Raw genomic sequence first — 14,457 nt, forward strand, 5'->3', positions numbered from 1 at the left:
GGCAAATAATGGTATGTATGGCCTAGCTATTTAGAAGTTATTCCAAACTGCAGGACAGAAAAATGTAACAAGCTCTCAGATAATCCTTATGCTCACTAAAGACAGAGGTTCTATGATAACAATTTTCAAATTAAAAATACACACAAAAAGTAAGTTATCCCAAACCAAGCAAAATGATAATGAATAGAGGAGTTAGCATTATTAACTTCTGCCAAGACTATAAACCACAGCTACAAGTAGCAAGGAGATGACACTGAAGATGGGATTTTTTTTTAAACTTTACTGTATTATAACTGAAACATAACAGTGCACATTTAAAGTGTACTATTTGATCAGTTTGACATACATATTTACCCATGAAACAAACACTGTAATACATTCTATCACCCTCAAGTGTCCTTGCACCCTTTACATTCTATCCTTCCCTTCCACCCCACCGTCCTCAGGCAACCGCTGAACTACATGTTGGTTTGCATTTTCTAGAATTGTTCTATAAATGAAATCAAACTGTATGTACTATATGTACTTTTTTGTCTGGCTTCTTTCTCACAGCATAAGTTTGAGATTCATTCATGCTGTTGATGAAGCAATATACATTCTTTACATTGCTAGATAACAATTTATCCCTTCATGTGTTCAGGATTCTTTCCAGTTTGGGGCTATTAAAAATAAGGCTGCCAAAAAAAAAAAAAAAAAAAATAAGGCTGCCATGACCATTCGTGTACAAGCCTTTGTATGAACATTTGTTTTCAATTCTCTTGGTAAACACCTAAGAGTAGAACGGCAGGATCTTATGGTAGATGTGTCCTTCACTTTTAAGAAATGGCCCAACTGTCCTCCAAAGGAGGCATACCATTTTACATTCCCCTCAGCAAGATATGAGAGTTCCAGGTACTCCACATCCTCCCCAATAGATGGTACTGGTCTTTTAAATTTTAATCAGTCTATAATGGGTATGTAGTGTTATCTCACTGTGGTTTTAATTTGCATTTGTGATGATTAATGATGTATAATACCTTTACATGCACTCACTGGCCACTGGAATTCTTTTATGAAATATGTGTTCACGCATTTACCAATTGTTTTTTATTTGAGTTGAGTCTCACTACTGAGTTAAGAGTTCTTTATCAATTCTGGATATAAATCCTTTGATATATAAGTTGGGTTTTTTTCCCCAGCCTGTGGCCTGCCTTTTCATTCTCCTAACAGTGTCATTTCAAGAGAAAAGTTTTTAATTTTTATTAAATCCAAATGACCAATTTTTCCTTAAGTGTTTCATGTTTTTTGTGATGAACCTAAGGCTTTTTCCATGCAAATCTGCGTAACATTTTCTCCTATTTTCTTCTAGAAGTTTTGAGGGTTGGTTTATACATTTATGTCTGTGACCTATTTTTGTGTAGACTTTTGTGTAAGATGTGAGGAAAGAGCTGAGATGCATTTTTTCTATATGGATATTCAATTGATTCAACTGCAACTGTTGAAAAGACTTCGCTTTCCCAACTGACTCAACTGAGAAGCACCTTTACTGAAAACCAATTGCATGTGGTCTATTTCTGGACCATTTTGGTTCCTTAATCTATATTTATGTTTTCACTAATACCAAACTATCTTGATTACGACAGCTTTTTCTTGAAATCAGGTAGGGTAAGCTCCCCAGTTTTGCTCTTCATTTTATAATTACTTTGGTTACTTCATGTCCTTTGAACTTCTAAAAGGTAGCTGTGCTGGAATTTAATTGGGAATGTATTGGATACACAGAATAATTTGGGGGGAATTGCTCATCTTAACAACATTGAATCTTCCAACCATGAACATAGGCCTTGGTTAATTTCTCCCAATTTTTGTAACTTTCAATGTAGAGGTAGAAACACCTTTTGTAGATTTATCCTAGGCATTTTTTGGTACTACTGTAAATGGGAACTTCTAAGAAATACTTAATTTAAATAAAATTTTTCAAATATTTTAAAATATATAACTCCTATGGGTGCCATGAATTATATAAATGACTAAGCATATCTTTTTTGCATAAGCTATAGACTATTTCTTTAGGTCAAATTGCCACTTTCCTAAAAAGCCATGAACTTTAATGTCAAGTGTTCTACAGCAGGGACTTTTAACCTCACCTTTGGTCCTATGTTGCATACCTGACACTGCTCACTTTCTTCTTTCTTTCTTTTTTTTTTTAATATTTATTTTGGCTGCGCTGGGTCTTAGTTGCGGGATCTTTTAGTTGTGGCATCTTTTAGTTGCGGCATGTGGACTCCTTAGTTGTAGCATGCACGTGGGATCTAGTTCCCTGACCAAGGATCGAATCCGGGTCCCCTGTATTGGGAGTGCGGAGTCTTACCCACTGGACCACCAGGGTAGTCCCCTTTCATTCCTATTTTTAATGACCTCCTATTATATTTCACATATCCTCAGAAGGTTATCTTTGGAAATGAGGAACACACTTTCCAGGGGAAAAAATATTTGATTTTTTTTTTTACTTGCCTCTTTCTCTTTAGAATGCATGATATCCCAGGTAATACAGTATGGGAATACTCCTATATTCTGGTTTTTCTTTCTTGTTTTTTTTTTTTAAAGGTTATTGACTTCTACTTAAACAATACGATGTATCACCTCAAAGTCCTTAATAATGAAAAGATCTTACACGTACAATTCTTTACAATTTAAGAAGTGCTTTCACAATCATCATTTCCTTTACTCTCCCAACAACTCTGACACCTGACAAAAGTACACACTGTCACATCCGAAGTGCCAGATGATTCTAATCTGAATCTCTTCAAGCTTCTAGATCCAACTACCATTGTACAGGAATATGATGGACAAGAATTATATTAAATGATACTTGTTGGGTTAAATGACCCAGTAAAATGGATTTGCAGGAGGCAAAATCCAGAATGTGAAATCTCTTTAGATCAAATAACCTAGCTTCCCCAAATTGCAAAAGACAGAAAAGGCAAATCCACCAAATAGTGTGGACTTCGTTGGGATCCAGTTTTGAAGAAAGCAAAGAAAAAAACTTTACAAGACAATCAGCGAAAAGATAAATACTAACTGGATATTTGATGATTTTAAGGAATCACTGTTCACCTTTTTATATGTGATAATGAATTGTGGTTATGTTTTTTAAAGGAATTTCTATTGTTACAGTTGAACAGGGATATATTTGTGGATGAAATAAATAATAGATCTGAAATTTGCTTCACTGTAACCTGGGTAGGGGGTGAGCAAACAGAACAATAATAGACAGACTGGCTAGTGTTAATAATTTTTGAAACTGAGTGATGGGTTCATGGTGGCCCACTGTAGTGTTAAATGTTTTGAAATGTTTCTTAGAAACAAAACAAAACAATAACTGATTCACTTGTACTACTGAAGAAGTTTTCAAAGCACAGTTAAGTAAGCAATGACAGCAGATAAGTTATATTTTAAAAACACTGTCAATTGTTTTCTATAGCTTATTTCTCACCAAATCCTCATCTAGGTTTGCATGCCATGTTAAACTAAAATTGACCTCCCAAAATACATACACTCACAAACTATTTTAAAGGTAAGTTTAGGTTTTTAGATATGCCTGGCTTCCCCCGTCCTGTTTTGCAAAATCCCCTTAAACACAAATATAAGATATTCCCATTTAGATCAAAATACAAGTCAGAGAGACCTTATTCATAGGCTGCATATTAAAGTCACATCTATACTAAGTGGCACCATAATATCACTACGAGTCACTAGGAATAAATGCACTTAGCAAATATAAACTGCTTTAATCTGATCAGGCAGTGCTTAAGTCCAATTTTTTACACTTAAATTTTCTCTACAGACCACTTTCAAATTCTGGAATTTAAGAGGACTAAATTAAGCAACATCATACAAGCAGTCACCAACTTACAAACACAGAAATCATAAGTGCCTCCCTTTTATATACCCCCAACCCTCTCGAATTTTTCCCCCAAACCTCCTATCCATTGCCAAGGTTCCACCTCACCGCCCCCTCTCACGGCCAGGGGGAATTAAGTTTCTGGAATCCAGAGTAAAAACTCAGGAACGCATTTTCCTACAGAAAAAAATATAAATTGTGATCTAGAATGCTGAGTATTATAATTCAGCTACACAATGTTTATAAAGGCTTTTGTGAACTAAAGCCTAAGAGCCTAGTAACAATTCACAACAATATTTCTATGAGAAAATGCATTCCAGGTTCAAAATAATTTAATACAATCCCTTTGTAGGTTGGTGACTGTCCGTATAGTGCCACCAAGTGATATATATTTGACTAAACTCACAAAACATTAAATTCAAGACAGCTACATAACATGACTATTCACTCTGTAAATGTGCTGTCAATCACTTTCTAAGAAAAATTAACCATCTTAATTCATTTAAAAACTGCTATAATACTTACATTTAGCATTTCAAAATCATTACTTTCTAAACCCTGTGTGAGGAGAACTGGAAAACTGTTTGTCTGTGGAAGGGTGTCCTTTTCTTTTTTCGCATCTATATCCAGTGCTCCCAGGCGTTCTTCAATGCTAACCTACAGAACAGAAATGACCAGTTAATGTTATATGAGACAACACCTAAAGCAGTTTGGTCAAATTACTTTGTGCTTATGTCTCAGAAGACAAAAACCACTGACTGATTCACACCTCAACGCTGAAAAACACAAATACGCTCTTCCTCATTCCAACAGAATCTCATCACCAAAAGGCCAATGTCGTAGACAAGGGTAATACCTGCAGTCCAAGTTTCCAGACTCCAGTGAAAAAAACTGAAAACCATGATTTGAAAATGTAATTCATAAAATCCCCCCTATATGAAGATTCCAAAAAGACAAGGATCAGGCAACTGATGACTAAAGCACAAGAAAAGACCTATAATCACAAAAGCTTCCCCTTCTGTAATTATCCCTTGCCATCAACCTCGGATCTTTTGCTAACAAATATTATCAAAAGAGCATAAAGACAGTTATGTTCCCCCAAAATTTATAAGATGTCTTCCTATTTTTCTCTTTGTTTGCTATACAAAAACTCACTTGTACATAACTAATCCCTTATGAAAGCAAATCTAACAACTGTGTTCTGCCAGCCCCTCGGAAGCTCAATCAAAATATGAACGTTCTACTACTACCAAAGCAAACAGAGAGGCGTTGGTAAAGCCTCCTGTTTGGGTTATGTTTTATGAAAAACACTAAAAAGGTAGGAAAAAATTAAAGGGTAGGATCTAGGCCAAACTAGAGGAAGTTGACACCGTATTTTTAAATCAGATATCATGTTATTGAGAAACAATTTTTAAGAACAGCAATGTTATTCCCCAACCCCCCACCCCCAATAAAGCAAGACATTTAAAATCAGGTAAAGAAACACTCTTTCTCTAATGATTAAACAGTTAAAATTCTAGATTACTTAGACAAGAGTGACAAGTGAATGGAAGACAAAAAAGGATTTTTCACAGACAAGTAATCACAAGAGGTTTTTTAAGAGTTGAGAAAAAATGAAATTTATAAGCACTTTAAGAGGTTATAATGACGATCACTTTTAAAGGCTAACTAGCATTAAACCAGCCAGGAATGCTCAGACAGCCAAGAGACAAGGCATCACTGGAACTCAGCAACATGAGAAACCCAATGAAAATCATCACAGCAAGTCCTGGCTTAATCTACAATTACCTTATCCAGCTAACAATGACCAAATGGCCAGAAGAGTACCCTCTTTAGTTAATAAGAGTTTTGTCCTCTCCATTTTCTGAAGTTTCAGCTTTGGCTCCATCCAATATAATTCTTAGAATCTCCCAAGTAATCTTAAATTTCAAACTCAAAAATGGTCAGAATGAGTGTATTACCTCCTTTTCCCCTAATTTCCTCTTGCTCTCTATTTCCTCAGTCTGTGGAGGAGCAGGCTTGATAGCTGCATGATGACCAGGTATCCCAGGCACCAGAACTTTTGCTTCAGAATTCATCACTGGTGTTCTCACCTGTTAAACAGGAATAGTAGGGGTGTGACAAAAGAAACTGTCTTACTCTTTGCAAGATTTATCCCCAATGAGAAAACTAACAGCTTTTAAAAGGTTTTCCTACTGAAAAACTTAATGTAACTAACTCAATAGGATATGAATTAAAGATATATTTTAATTGAATACTGGCATTTAAGTATAATCTGAACATTCACTGTTTTAAAGCCTGCAACATGTAAGAGTAAGAACCAAGAAAAACAAAATCTACAGATCACACAATGACACACTGACTTAAAAATTCAGGGGACAGGGGTTCGATCCCTAGTCCGGGAAGATCCCACATGCTGCAGAGAAACTAAGCCCATGTGCCACAACTACTGAGCCTGAGCTCTAGAGCCCACAAGCCACAACTACTGAGCCCACGTGCCACAACTACTGAAGCCCGTGCTCCGCAACAAGGGAAGCCACCACAATGAGAAGCCCGCGCACTGCAACGAAGAGTAGCCCCCGCTCGACGCAACTAGAGAAAGCCCACGCGCAGCAACAAAAACCCAAAGCAACCAAAAATAAATAAATAATTTTAAAAAAACGTTAAAGAGTGAAGCTGTACATTTTATGACTACCTCCAATAATTGATCTTTGCCAGAAATGCTCAGACAGCCAAGAGAAAGGTGTCATCTCTGAAACTCAGCCAGAAGCGAAACCATTTGAATGTCATCATAGCATGTCTTGGCTTTCCTTTTTTTCATTAGACTGCCAAACACATGATGTCTCCATGTAGATGCCACATTATATTCAAAATAAAGCATGACAATAATGTTCTTATATCTGGTATTTAATTCCAGCCCCATCATGGATTTAGGTTTTATTCCACCCTGAAATACAGCATTCCTCTCAACAAAGTTTTGCCCCTTTAAGTATATAAATTGATGAAATAATTCGATAAATTTGATACTGATATTTACTCAGTGATCCTGCACTGGGGGTGGGGTGGAGGAGGAAGAACTAAATAAATCCAAGGTCTTCAACTTCTAGTCACCTATTCACTCATTCGTTCAACAAATCAAGAGCACAGAAATGAAAAAAGTTTTACAGTCTTAATATCTAAAACCTAATCCCACAAAATTTGTTAAGACAAGATCATAAAGAGGATATTAAGAGTTTAAACATAGTATTACATAACAATTCAATTCACTCAAATATCTTTTTTCTTAACTTCTAATATGAAATGCACTCACCTTTGTTATAGCTGTTTCTACTTTTGGGGCCCAGCAGATTGAAATATCTCTTACTAAACACATATGAGGTTCTTTGGAATTTAAAGCCTGGGAATAGAATTTTAAAGAGGGAAAGGGGGTGGAAGGTAAAAAAAAAAAAGTGTCAAACAAAGTAATTGGGAGTAAGAATAAAGTGAAAAAGAAATGCATTTTTATAAAAATACAAAAAAGTATAGAAGGCTTCCACAGAAAACTCCTGGTCACTCAGACTGATCACCATTCGGATTGATGCCACATGAGGAAAATGGGTAAATTCTGAAGATACCAGGCATAATGTTTACTTTCTTCAGTTATGTACTGCTCAAATCTTTCACATACGCAGTTTTAAAAGACTGACATTTAAAACGTAACAGATTTTAAAGAAAACATTATTAGCTAATCACCTTATAATCTATCTTAAAAAAGACTGATCCTACCCTAAATTTCCTACTGCTATCCTTCCACAAGCTAGTCAAAGACAAGCAATGCTGATTAATAAAATGCTCTAAGGTGAATCTCTATGTCCTGATATGGTATTAAACAGGAGGGGAAGTGAGATGCAGCAAAGTACATATGTACCTATAAGGCTTTAAAGTTATAGGTAATTCTCTATATCCACCTAATCAATATCTGGAAAGACACAAAGCACACAGGAAACAGGCTGCATCTGGAGAGTGAGGTTATGAGATCCACGTATGGCAAGGAGACGTATGTTTACAGTTTAACACTTCTCTCCCTTTTTTGTCACACCATAACCGTGTATTACATTTTTTTAAAGTAAGAAGTATTTTTAAATAGACTCAACAAGAGATTGCTTAAGCAAGAGATATTCCTCTCACAGTCTCTCACCTATTGGACATGCTCATAGTAACTCACCAAAAGTCTCCAAAGAAACTTCTGTAATCAAAAAACCTAAACCACTGCCCCACCCATTACATTTCCACTTAGAATACTCAATGTGTGCTATTACTACGGGATCTCTTATTAAGATTTACCTGTGGCTACTAAGCACCTGAAATGTGGCTAGTCCAAACTGAGATGGGCTTGTAAGTGAAAAATATACACCAGATTTTAAAGACATAATACCAAATAAAGGAAGAAGGGGGGCAGAGTATCTCAAATAATGTTTTATACTAAACGGTATTTTGGATATACTGGGTTAAGTAAAATTACACAGTTGACCCTTGAACGATGCAGGGGTTGGGGCGCCGACCCTCTGTGCAGTCAAAAATCCACTTACAACTTGTTCATAGTTACACGTGTCCATAGTTCCGCATCTGTGGATTCAACAACCTTGGATGGTGAAGTACTGTAGTATCTACTACTGGAAAAAATCCACGCGTAAGTGGACCCACACAGTTCAAAACTGTGTTGTTCAAGGACCAACTATATACAGAGTTCTCACAAGTTAAAATGAACCATCCACTGAAAAGTCCTTCAGTTAAGGGGAAACATATGACATCTTCTTAAGTATTCCAATAAACAGACCAACATATCATTTTAAAATCATTCTCTTCCACAGACATGTTGACGTTGCACTGCTTTACTCCAGAGGAGCAGCTACGTACCACTCGCTCAATGGTGGGCTGAAACCAATTGCCATATACAAGCAACAATGACATTTTGTCGGAGCAAAAACCAGCTGCTAGAATAGGGACGGGTTTTGGTGTTGATTTCTTGCCTTTCCCAGGCGTTGCTATCTGAATTGTGCAGTTTGAAGTCAAAGGCTTTTTGCAGTATCTGGGAATGGAAAAAAATGAGATTAGAAAATGTGAAATAGCATCTCACACTAATTCTCCGAAGTTGGTGTCATGAAATGTGACCCTTCCCCGGCCTCCGCATCATCAGGAGTGACCAGTGTCCCAGAGCACTAGTGTTCCTGTCAAGACTTCATCTATCCCCACCCTGCCAACATTCAAGACCTCACCACCAAAACCTGCCTTGAGGCACACCTGCTCTTCTATCCCACTCTATCAACCCTTACAAAAGGCCCCAAGCTCCCAAGTGCTCTCTCTCACCACCCTGAGCTTCAGCCCCAAATGGCTCTGTTCTTGCCCTACTCTAATCAGCCCCATCTCTAATTGCCTCCAACCCCTGAATCCTCACCATGACCTCTGCATCAGAGTTCCAGGAGCAAGATGATCAGCAAAATATAAACAAAATTAGATCCTCAACTTCTCTGAGAGCTCTCCTCACCTTGCTTGCCTCGGCAGCCTCCCCCACACCCTTAGTGCCAAGACCCTTGGCAATGATTCAAGTACGTTTCTTGTTCTTCACTAACACTTCAAGACAAGTAGTCTCTCCCTCCACCACCTCCAAAACCTTTGAAATTGCCGTCACCAGCTACCAGCTACATTCCCCTCCTGCCGTCATCCAATGGCCTCTGGGTCACTCAGCATTTCTTAAAGATGTGAGTGGCTGTCACTCTGTCCAACAATTCCGCTGAGAAGTCCCTTTCTTAGTGATTTCCGTATACAGCATGCAGTCTGACGATCCTTCTGACACCCTGCCCTCTCAGTTCCTTTAGCCTTCTACCTCTAGCAACCTTGTCCTTCCCTGTACCTTAGCCACACGCTCCTCACACCACAGACATCTTATCACCACTAAGTACACACCCTCCATAACCCCAACTGTAAGCACCCCGCTATCTTTCCAACTCACTCTTCCTAGTTTCCCAACTCCACATCCATCTCTATCCAGGATTTTTGGCCTCTGCTTTGGGCTTTACCCTTCTGTGGTCTATTCTCTTCACATCAGATAGAACGACTTAAAACTTAATGTCTTAAAACTTAGGTCAAACCTCATCAATCCTCAGTTTAAAATCCTTCAACAGCTTACTACTGCCCAAAGAGAAATGCCCAAGCCCTTACCATGGTCCACCACTTCTGGGCCCTCAACTATACATTCCATGCATACAAATGACTATATAAATAAAGGCCTCAAGTGCTACACATCAAAATGTTAAGTTACCTCTAGGGAGTGGGACTCAATGGAGGGAGACTTGAGTTTTATAATCAATTGTCTATGCATCCTGAATGTTTTAAAATAAGTGTATATTACTTTCATAATCCCTATATAGAATTGTAAAAGGAAGGGCACCAACTGACAATAAAAAGTTGAAACCATTTTAAAGTTTAACATAATTCTGCACATGACTGAGTCTCAGACCATGTTTATAGCACATGCAAGAGTTGGCAAACCTTTCTAAAAAGGGCCAGATAGTAAATATTTTTGTTTGGGGGGCGGGGTGGGGCACATGTGGTCTCTACTGGATGTGGCCTGCAGGCCATAATTTACTGACCCCTGGTCTATGACTACTACACATCCTATCAGCAACTCCCCTGTGTCCATCAAAACACAAGCATTCACTGATCCACAAATGTGTGACAAATGTGTGACACTATCAAAGTTAGAAATTAAGGCTTCACCAAAGTTCACAAGCAAAGCTTTCCTACTGAACCAATTTCTTTTAAAATAAAACTTGAGTTCTCACTGGCAATGTATGTAGTCATACAGACAAAGAATTAAGAAGGCTTTCAGAACAATCTAAATGAAAAGTAACATAAAGCAAAGAATATTGAGGTGGGAGTATAAATAAGTAGCAAGTCAGGGAAGGAAAATAAATTTCTGACTTGAGAAACTTCTTACTTACCCATTTAATATGTGTTCAAAAAGATGAACTTGACCATCTCTGCAAACAACAGCTAACTTGACAGGCTAAAAGAAAAATGTAACATTAATAGGTAATATACTTCGGTCTACTCTAATAATTACTTATGAAAATCCAACTACCCTCTCCACCCTTCAAATAACAAGAGATAAATCAAAACAGTAAGGATGTTCAACTCTTGAATTTAAAAATAATCACTGCCACCAAAATAACAATTCAAGTAGTTGTTGTCAAGCCTATAAATAGAAGTTTAGGCTAAGAAGACAGCACAGTCCATGAGAACGCAGCATGGAAGTTAGTGGAGCTAAGTCAACAACCAAGCGCACTGGCTGACAACAGGGAACCAACCGCAGGCCCACGTGTCAGGATTACTGAAAACGCCACTGCGCCCTGTCCTCTCCCCTCATGAGCACTCAATACAGAATCCAATGATTACTTCGAATAGTCTAAGATTTTTATTTTGTTCTCTCTCTTTCCTGAATCATCAAATCATCAAAACCCTGATTTTAAAAAATAGTATTTGTGAAGTCCAAAAACAAATTCTCTAAGAAACAAGCCATTTACCTCTTCTTTATTTTCTGACAAAGTCAAGTCAATATAGACAGGTTCGTCTGTAACTGTAAAAGACATCACTGCATTCTTCTCTTTGTTTTCTGAACGGACCTGCCTAGATAACAAAACCGATGATTAGATAATGAGACATTTAAAAAAAAAAAAAAAGGCAAACACCTAAAGGGAGTTACAGCAATCGGCTCCCAACAGCATTTTCATCTTTTGAAAGCTAAGTAAGGTAATTAAAGATCAAAATAAGGGAAGCATTTGTGTCACTACCATGTGACATGGTTATATGGGAAAAGAGAAAGCATTAATGCATTTGTGGCAGACTTAAACAATGAGCAACGTTCTTTTCCATTAACCTATTTGTCTATCTTGATGGCAATGCCAACTGTCTGGATCACTGCAGCTTTGCAAGTTTTGAAGTGAGTTTTCCAACTTCTTTTTCAAAGTCATTTGGCTATTCTATGTGCTTTGTGTTTCCACTTGAATTTTAAAATCAGATTGCTGGGATTTTGACTGGATTCACTATGAATCTATAGATTAATTTGAGGAGGATTATCACAGCAATACTGAGAAAACAGAGTCCAGAAATAGATAGATAGATAGATAAATGATCCTCACTATTGGCTGATTCTTTGGGAATCTGCCTACTTGCTAAAATGGATCTGTAGACCCCGCAATCACTATTTGTGGTGATTTCATGGTCTTTAACAGGTCTACATAGAGCAGCGAGGCATATGAGCAGCCCAATGCTCGTGAGGTTTAACAAGGCTATGCTCTGCCTTTTTACTTCAGCTTTCATACTAAGTATTCTTTTTCCAGCCTATTTAGCGCCACACTTTTTGCTTTTATGCTTTTGGTTGGTGATTTCACTATTTAAAATGGCCCCCAAGTATAACGCTGAAGTGCGGTCTAGTGTCCCTAAGAGTAAAAAGGCTGTGAGATGCTTATGGAGAAAATGTTTAAGTTCGATAAACTCTGTTCTGACGTAAGTTAATCAGCTATGTGTGTGTGTGTGTATGTATACAAATAAACTAAGGTATCTTTAAACAGAAATACACATAAAACAAGGTTATGTATTAATTAGATGACAAAAATGTTGTAACCAGAGGCTTGCAGAAACCAAACCCTGGTGTTTCCTCAAGGAGTAAGAGTTTAGTATCACTGAATCAGTGCTCCTGAGGACTTCATACAACATGACTACTCCAAGTAGCAGGCAATTGACTCAACGTGTATATATGCAGCACCAATTCACTGGAGATAGTACTGGGAGTACTGGGACCACTGGATATCCAAGAAACAAAAAAACAAACCCATGAACCCCAATCCGTTCCTTGAACCATATACACGAATTAACTCAAAACAGATCACAGAACCAAATAAACACAAGACCTAAAACTAAAAAACTTCCAGGAGAACACGTTTGTGACCTTGGGTTAAACAAAGACTTCAAAACATGATCTGTACTTTATCAAAATTAAAAACTGCTTCGTTTCAAAAAAAAAACACAAGCCACAGACTAGGAGAAAATATTTGTAAAGCATATACCTAATAATTTATTTATATTCAGAATATACAGAGAACTCGCAAAACTCAGTGAGAATACAAACAACCCAGCAGAAAATAGGCCAAAATATTTGAAAACGCACTTTGTCAAGGAACATATCCAGATAGCAAATAAGTACTTAAAAGATTCTCAACATCAATAGTAATTAGGAAAATGCAACTTAAAACCACACTGAGATACCACTACACACTTATCAGAATGGCTGAAATTAAATGACCATATAAAGTGTTGGTGAAGATGTGAAGGAATTAGCACTCTTACGCACAGCTGGTGGGAATGTAAAATGGTACAAACACTCTGGAAAAAATCTGGCAGTTTTTTAAAAAGTTAAATATACACCTATCGTAAGATGCAGCCATTATACTCCTAGGTAGTTGCCCAAGAAAAATGAATCATATGTCTGTAAAAAGACTTGTACACAAGTGTCCTTAACAACTTTATCTGTAATATGCCAAACATGTCAACAAGCCTGTAGACTGAGGTGGGGAGGGGGATTACAAAGGGATACAAGGAAACTCTTGGGAGCAATGCAGGTGGCCACCGTCTTGATTGTGGTAATAATCTCACATTTGTATACATATGTAAAAACTTAATTATGCTTTTGCTTTAAGTACATACAATTTATTATGTCAATTATACCTCAGTGAAGCTATTTTAAAAATCTGGTCACAAATTTTAAAAATAAAGACTGAGTAACAGAGTAACAAGCGTGGCTTACAAACATGATTCAAGATCAGTTTCTTTTTATTAACTACTGAGACTTTATACATTTACCAGTAAACAGTCTTTCAGTATTTTTGTGTCTAGAAGAAAATTAAGAGTTGATTTGATAAATTCTAAATATTTCATGCATAATAACTTCGTAATAAAACAAGGTTCATTCTAAAATGAAGTTACTCATACTATATACATACTCAAAATCACTGCTATCGCACGACTATACACAGCAGAAGCTGCTATTTTAGCACATCAATAGGAGACAGTACTTCCTTCTTGCAGTAATATGAAAGGGTTTTTCAGTTGTTTTTTTTTTTAATTTTAATCTTCATTCAGTGGCAAGAAGCCTTCAAATGTTATTTTCTTTCAGAAATGTGTCTTTCAAAGGTAATTATAAGGGAACCCTCGGCTTGCTCTACCTAATAAAACATTAAGTTTTCATGAATGGCCTTTGGGGGCAGCCTTTCAATATCCATTTTAATCTGTTTGTTTTTTATGGTTTACTCCTCTGTTACTAGGAAGCCCCAGGTATACACAAACTATCTTCAGGATCTTAAGACAGCAGAAATCAACTTTTCTGCTATACAAAAAATTATGGAGCTGGAGACCCCTAGTCTCAGGAGCCAAAGAGGTGAGGCATTAAAGACTGAAGCACCTCAGTAATGTCAGGAGATTGGGGTGGCCGATTTTAACTTTTCTGGCATTACTAATTTCTTATGTTAGGGATAAACCCTCTA

The 14,457-nt window shown here is 37.1% G+C and overlaps 1 protein-coding gene and 2 non-coding genes across 3 annotated transcripts in view; all 3 read right to left on the reverse strand.

The window, feature by feature from the left end:
- WDR43 (WD repeat domain 43) overlaps window positions 1-14,457 on the reverse strand; it is a 50,145-nt gene that overhangs the window by 9,811 nt on the left and 25,877 nt on the right. The window contains exons 6-11 of the mRNA XM_065891221.1: window positions 11,443-11,545; window positions 10,861-10,925; window positions 8,777-8,948; window positions 7,191-7,277; window positions 5,842-5,973; window positions 4,406-4,537 (exon numbers count right to left, since the gene is read on the reverse strand). Of these exons, the coding sequence (XP_065747293.1) occupies window positions 4,406-4,537; window positions 5,842-5,973; window positions 7,191-7,277; window positions 8,777-8,948; window positions 10,861-10,925; window positions 11,443-11,545 (691 nt within the window). The remainder of the gene's footprint in view (window positions 1-4,405; window positions 4,538-5,841; window positions 5,974-7,190; window positions 7,278-8,776; window positions 8,949-10,860; window positions 10,926-11,442; window positions 11,546-14,457) is intronic.
- Window positions 5,570-5,645, reverse strand: LOC136134309 (small nucleolar RNA SNORD53/SNORD92). Its single transcript, XR_010656582.1, has one exon. It is a non-coding gene; the product is annotated as a small nucleolar RNA SNORD53/SNORD92 (small nucleolar RNA).
- On the reverse strand, window positions 6,601-6,678 carry LOC136134308 (small nucleolar RNA SNORD53/SNORD92). Its single transcript, XR_010656581.1, has one exon. It is a non-coding gene; the product is annotated as a small nucleolar RNA SNORD53/SNORD92 (small nucleolar RNA).

This window comes from Phocoena phocoena, chromosome 14, assembly GCF_963924675.1.
Source record: "Phocoena phocoena chromosome 14, mPhoPho1.1, whole genome shotgun sequence".
NCBI classification, from domain to species: Eukaryota; Metazoa; Chordata; class Mammalia; order Artiodactyla; family Phocoenidae; genus Phocoena; species Phocoena phocoena.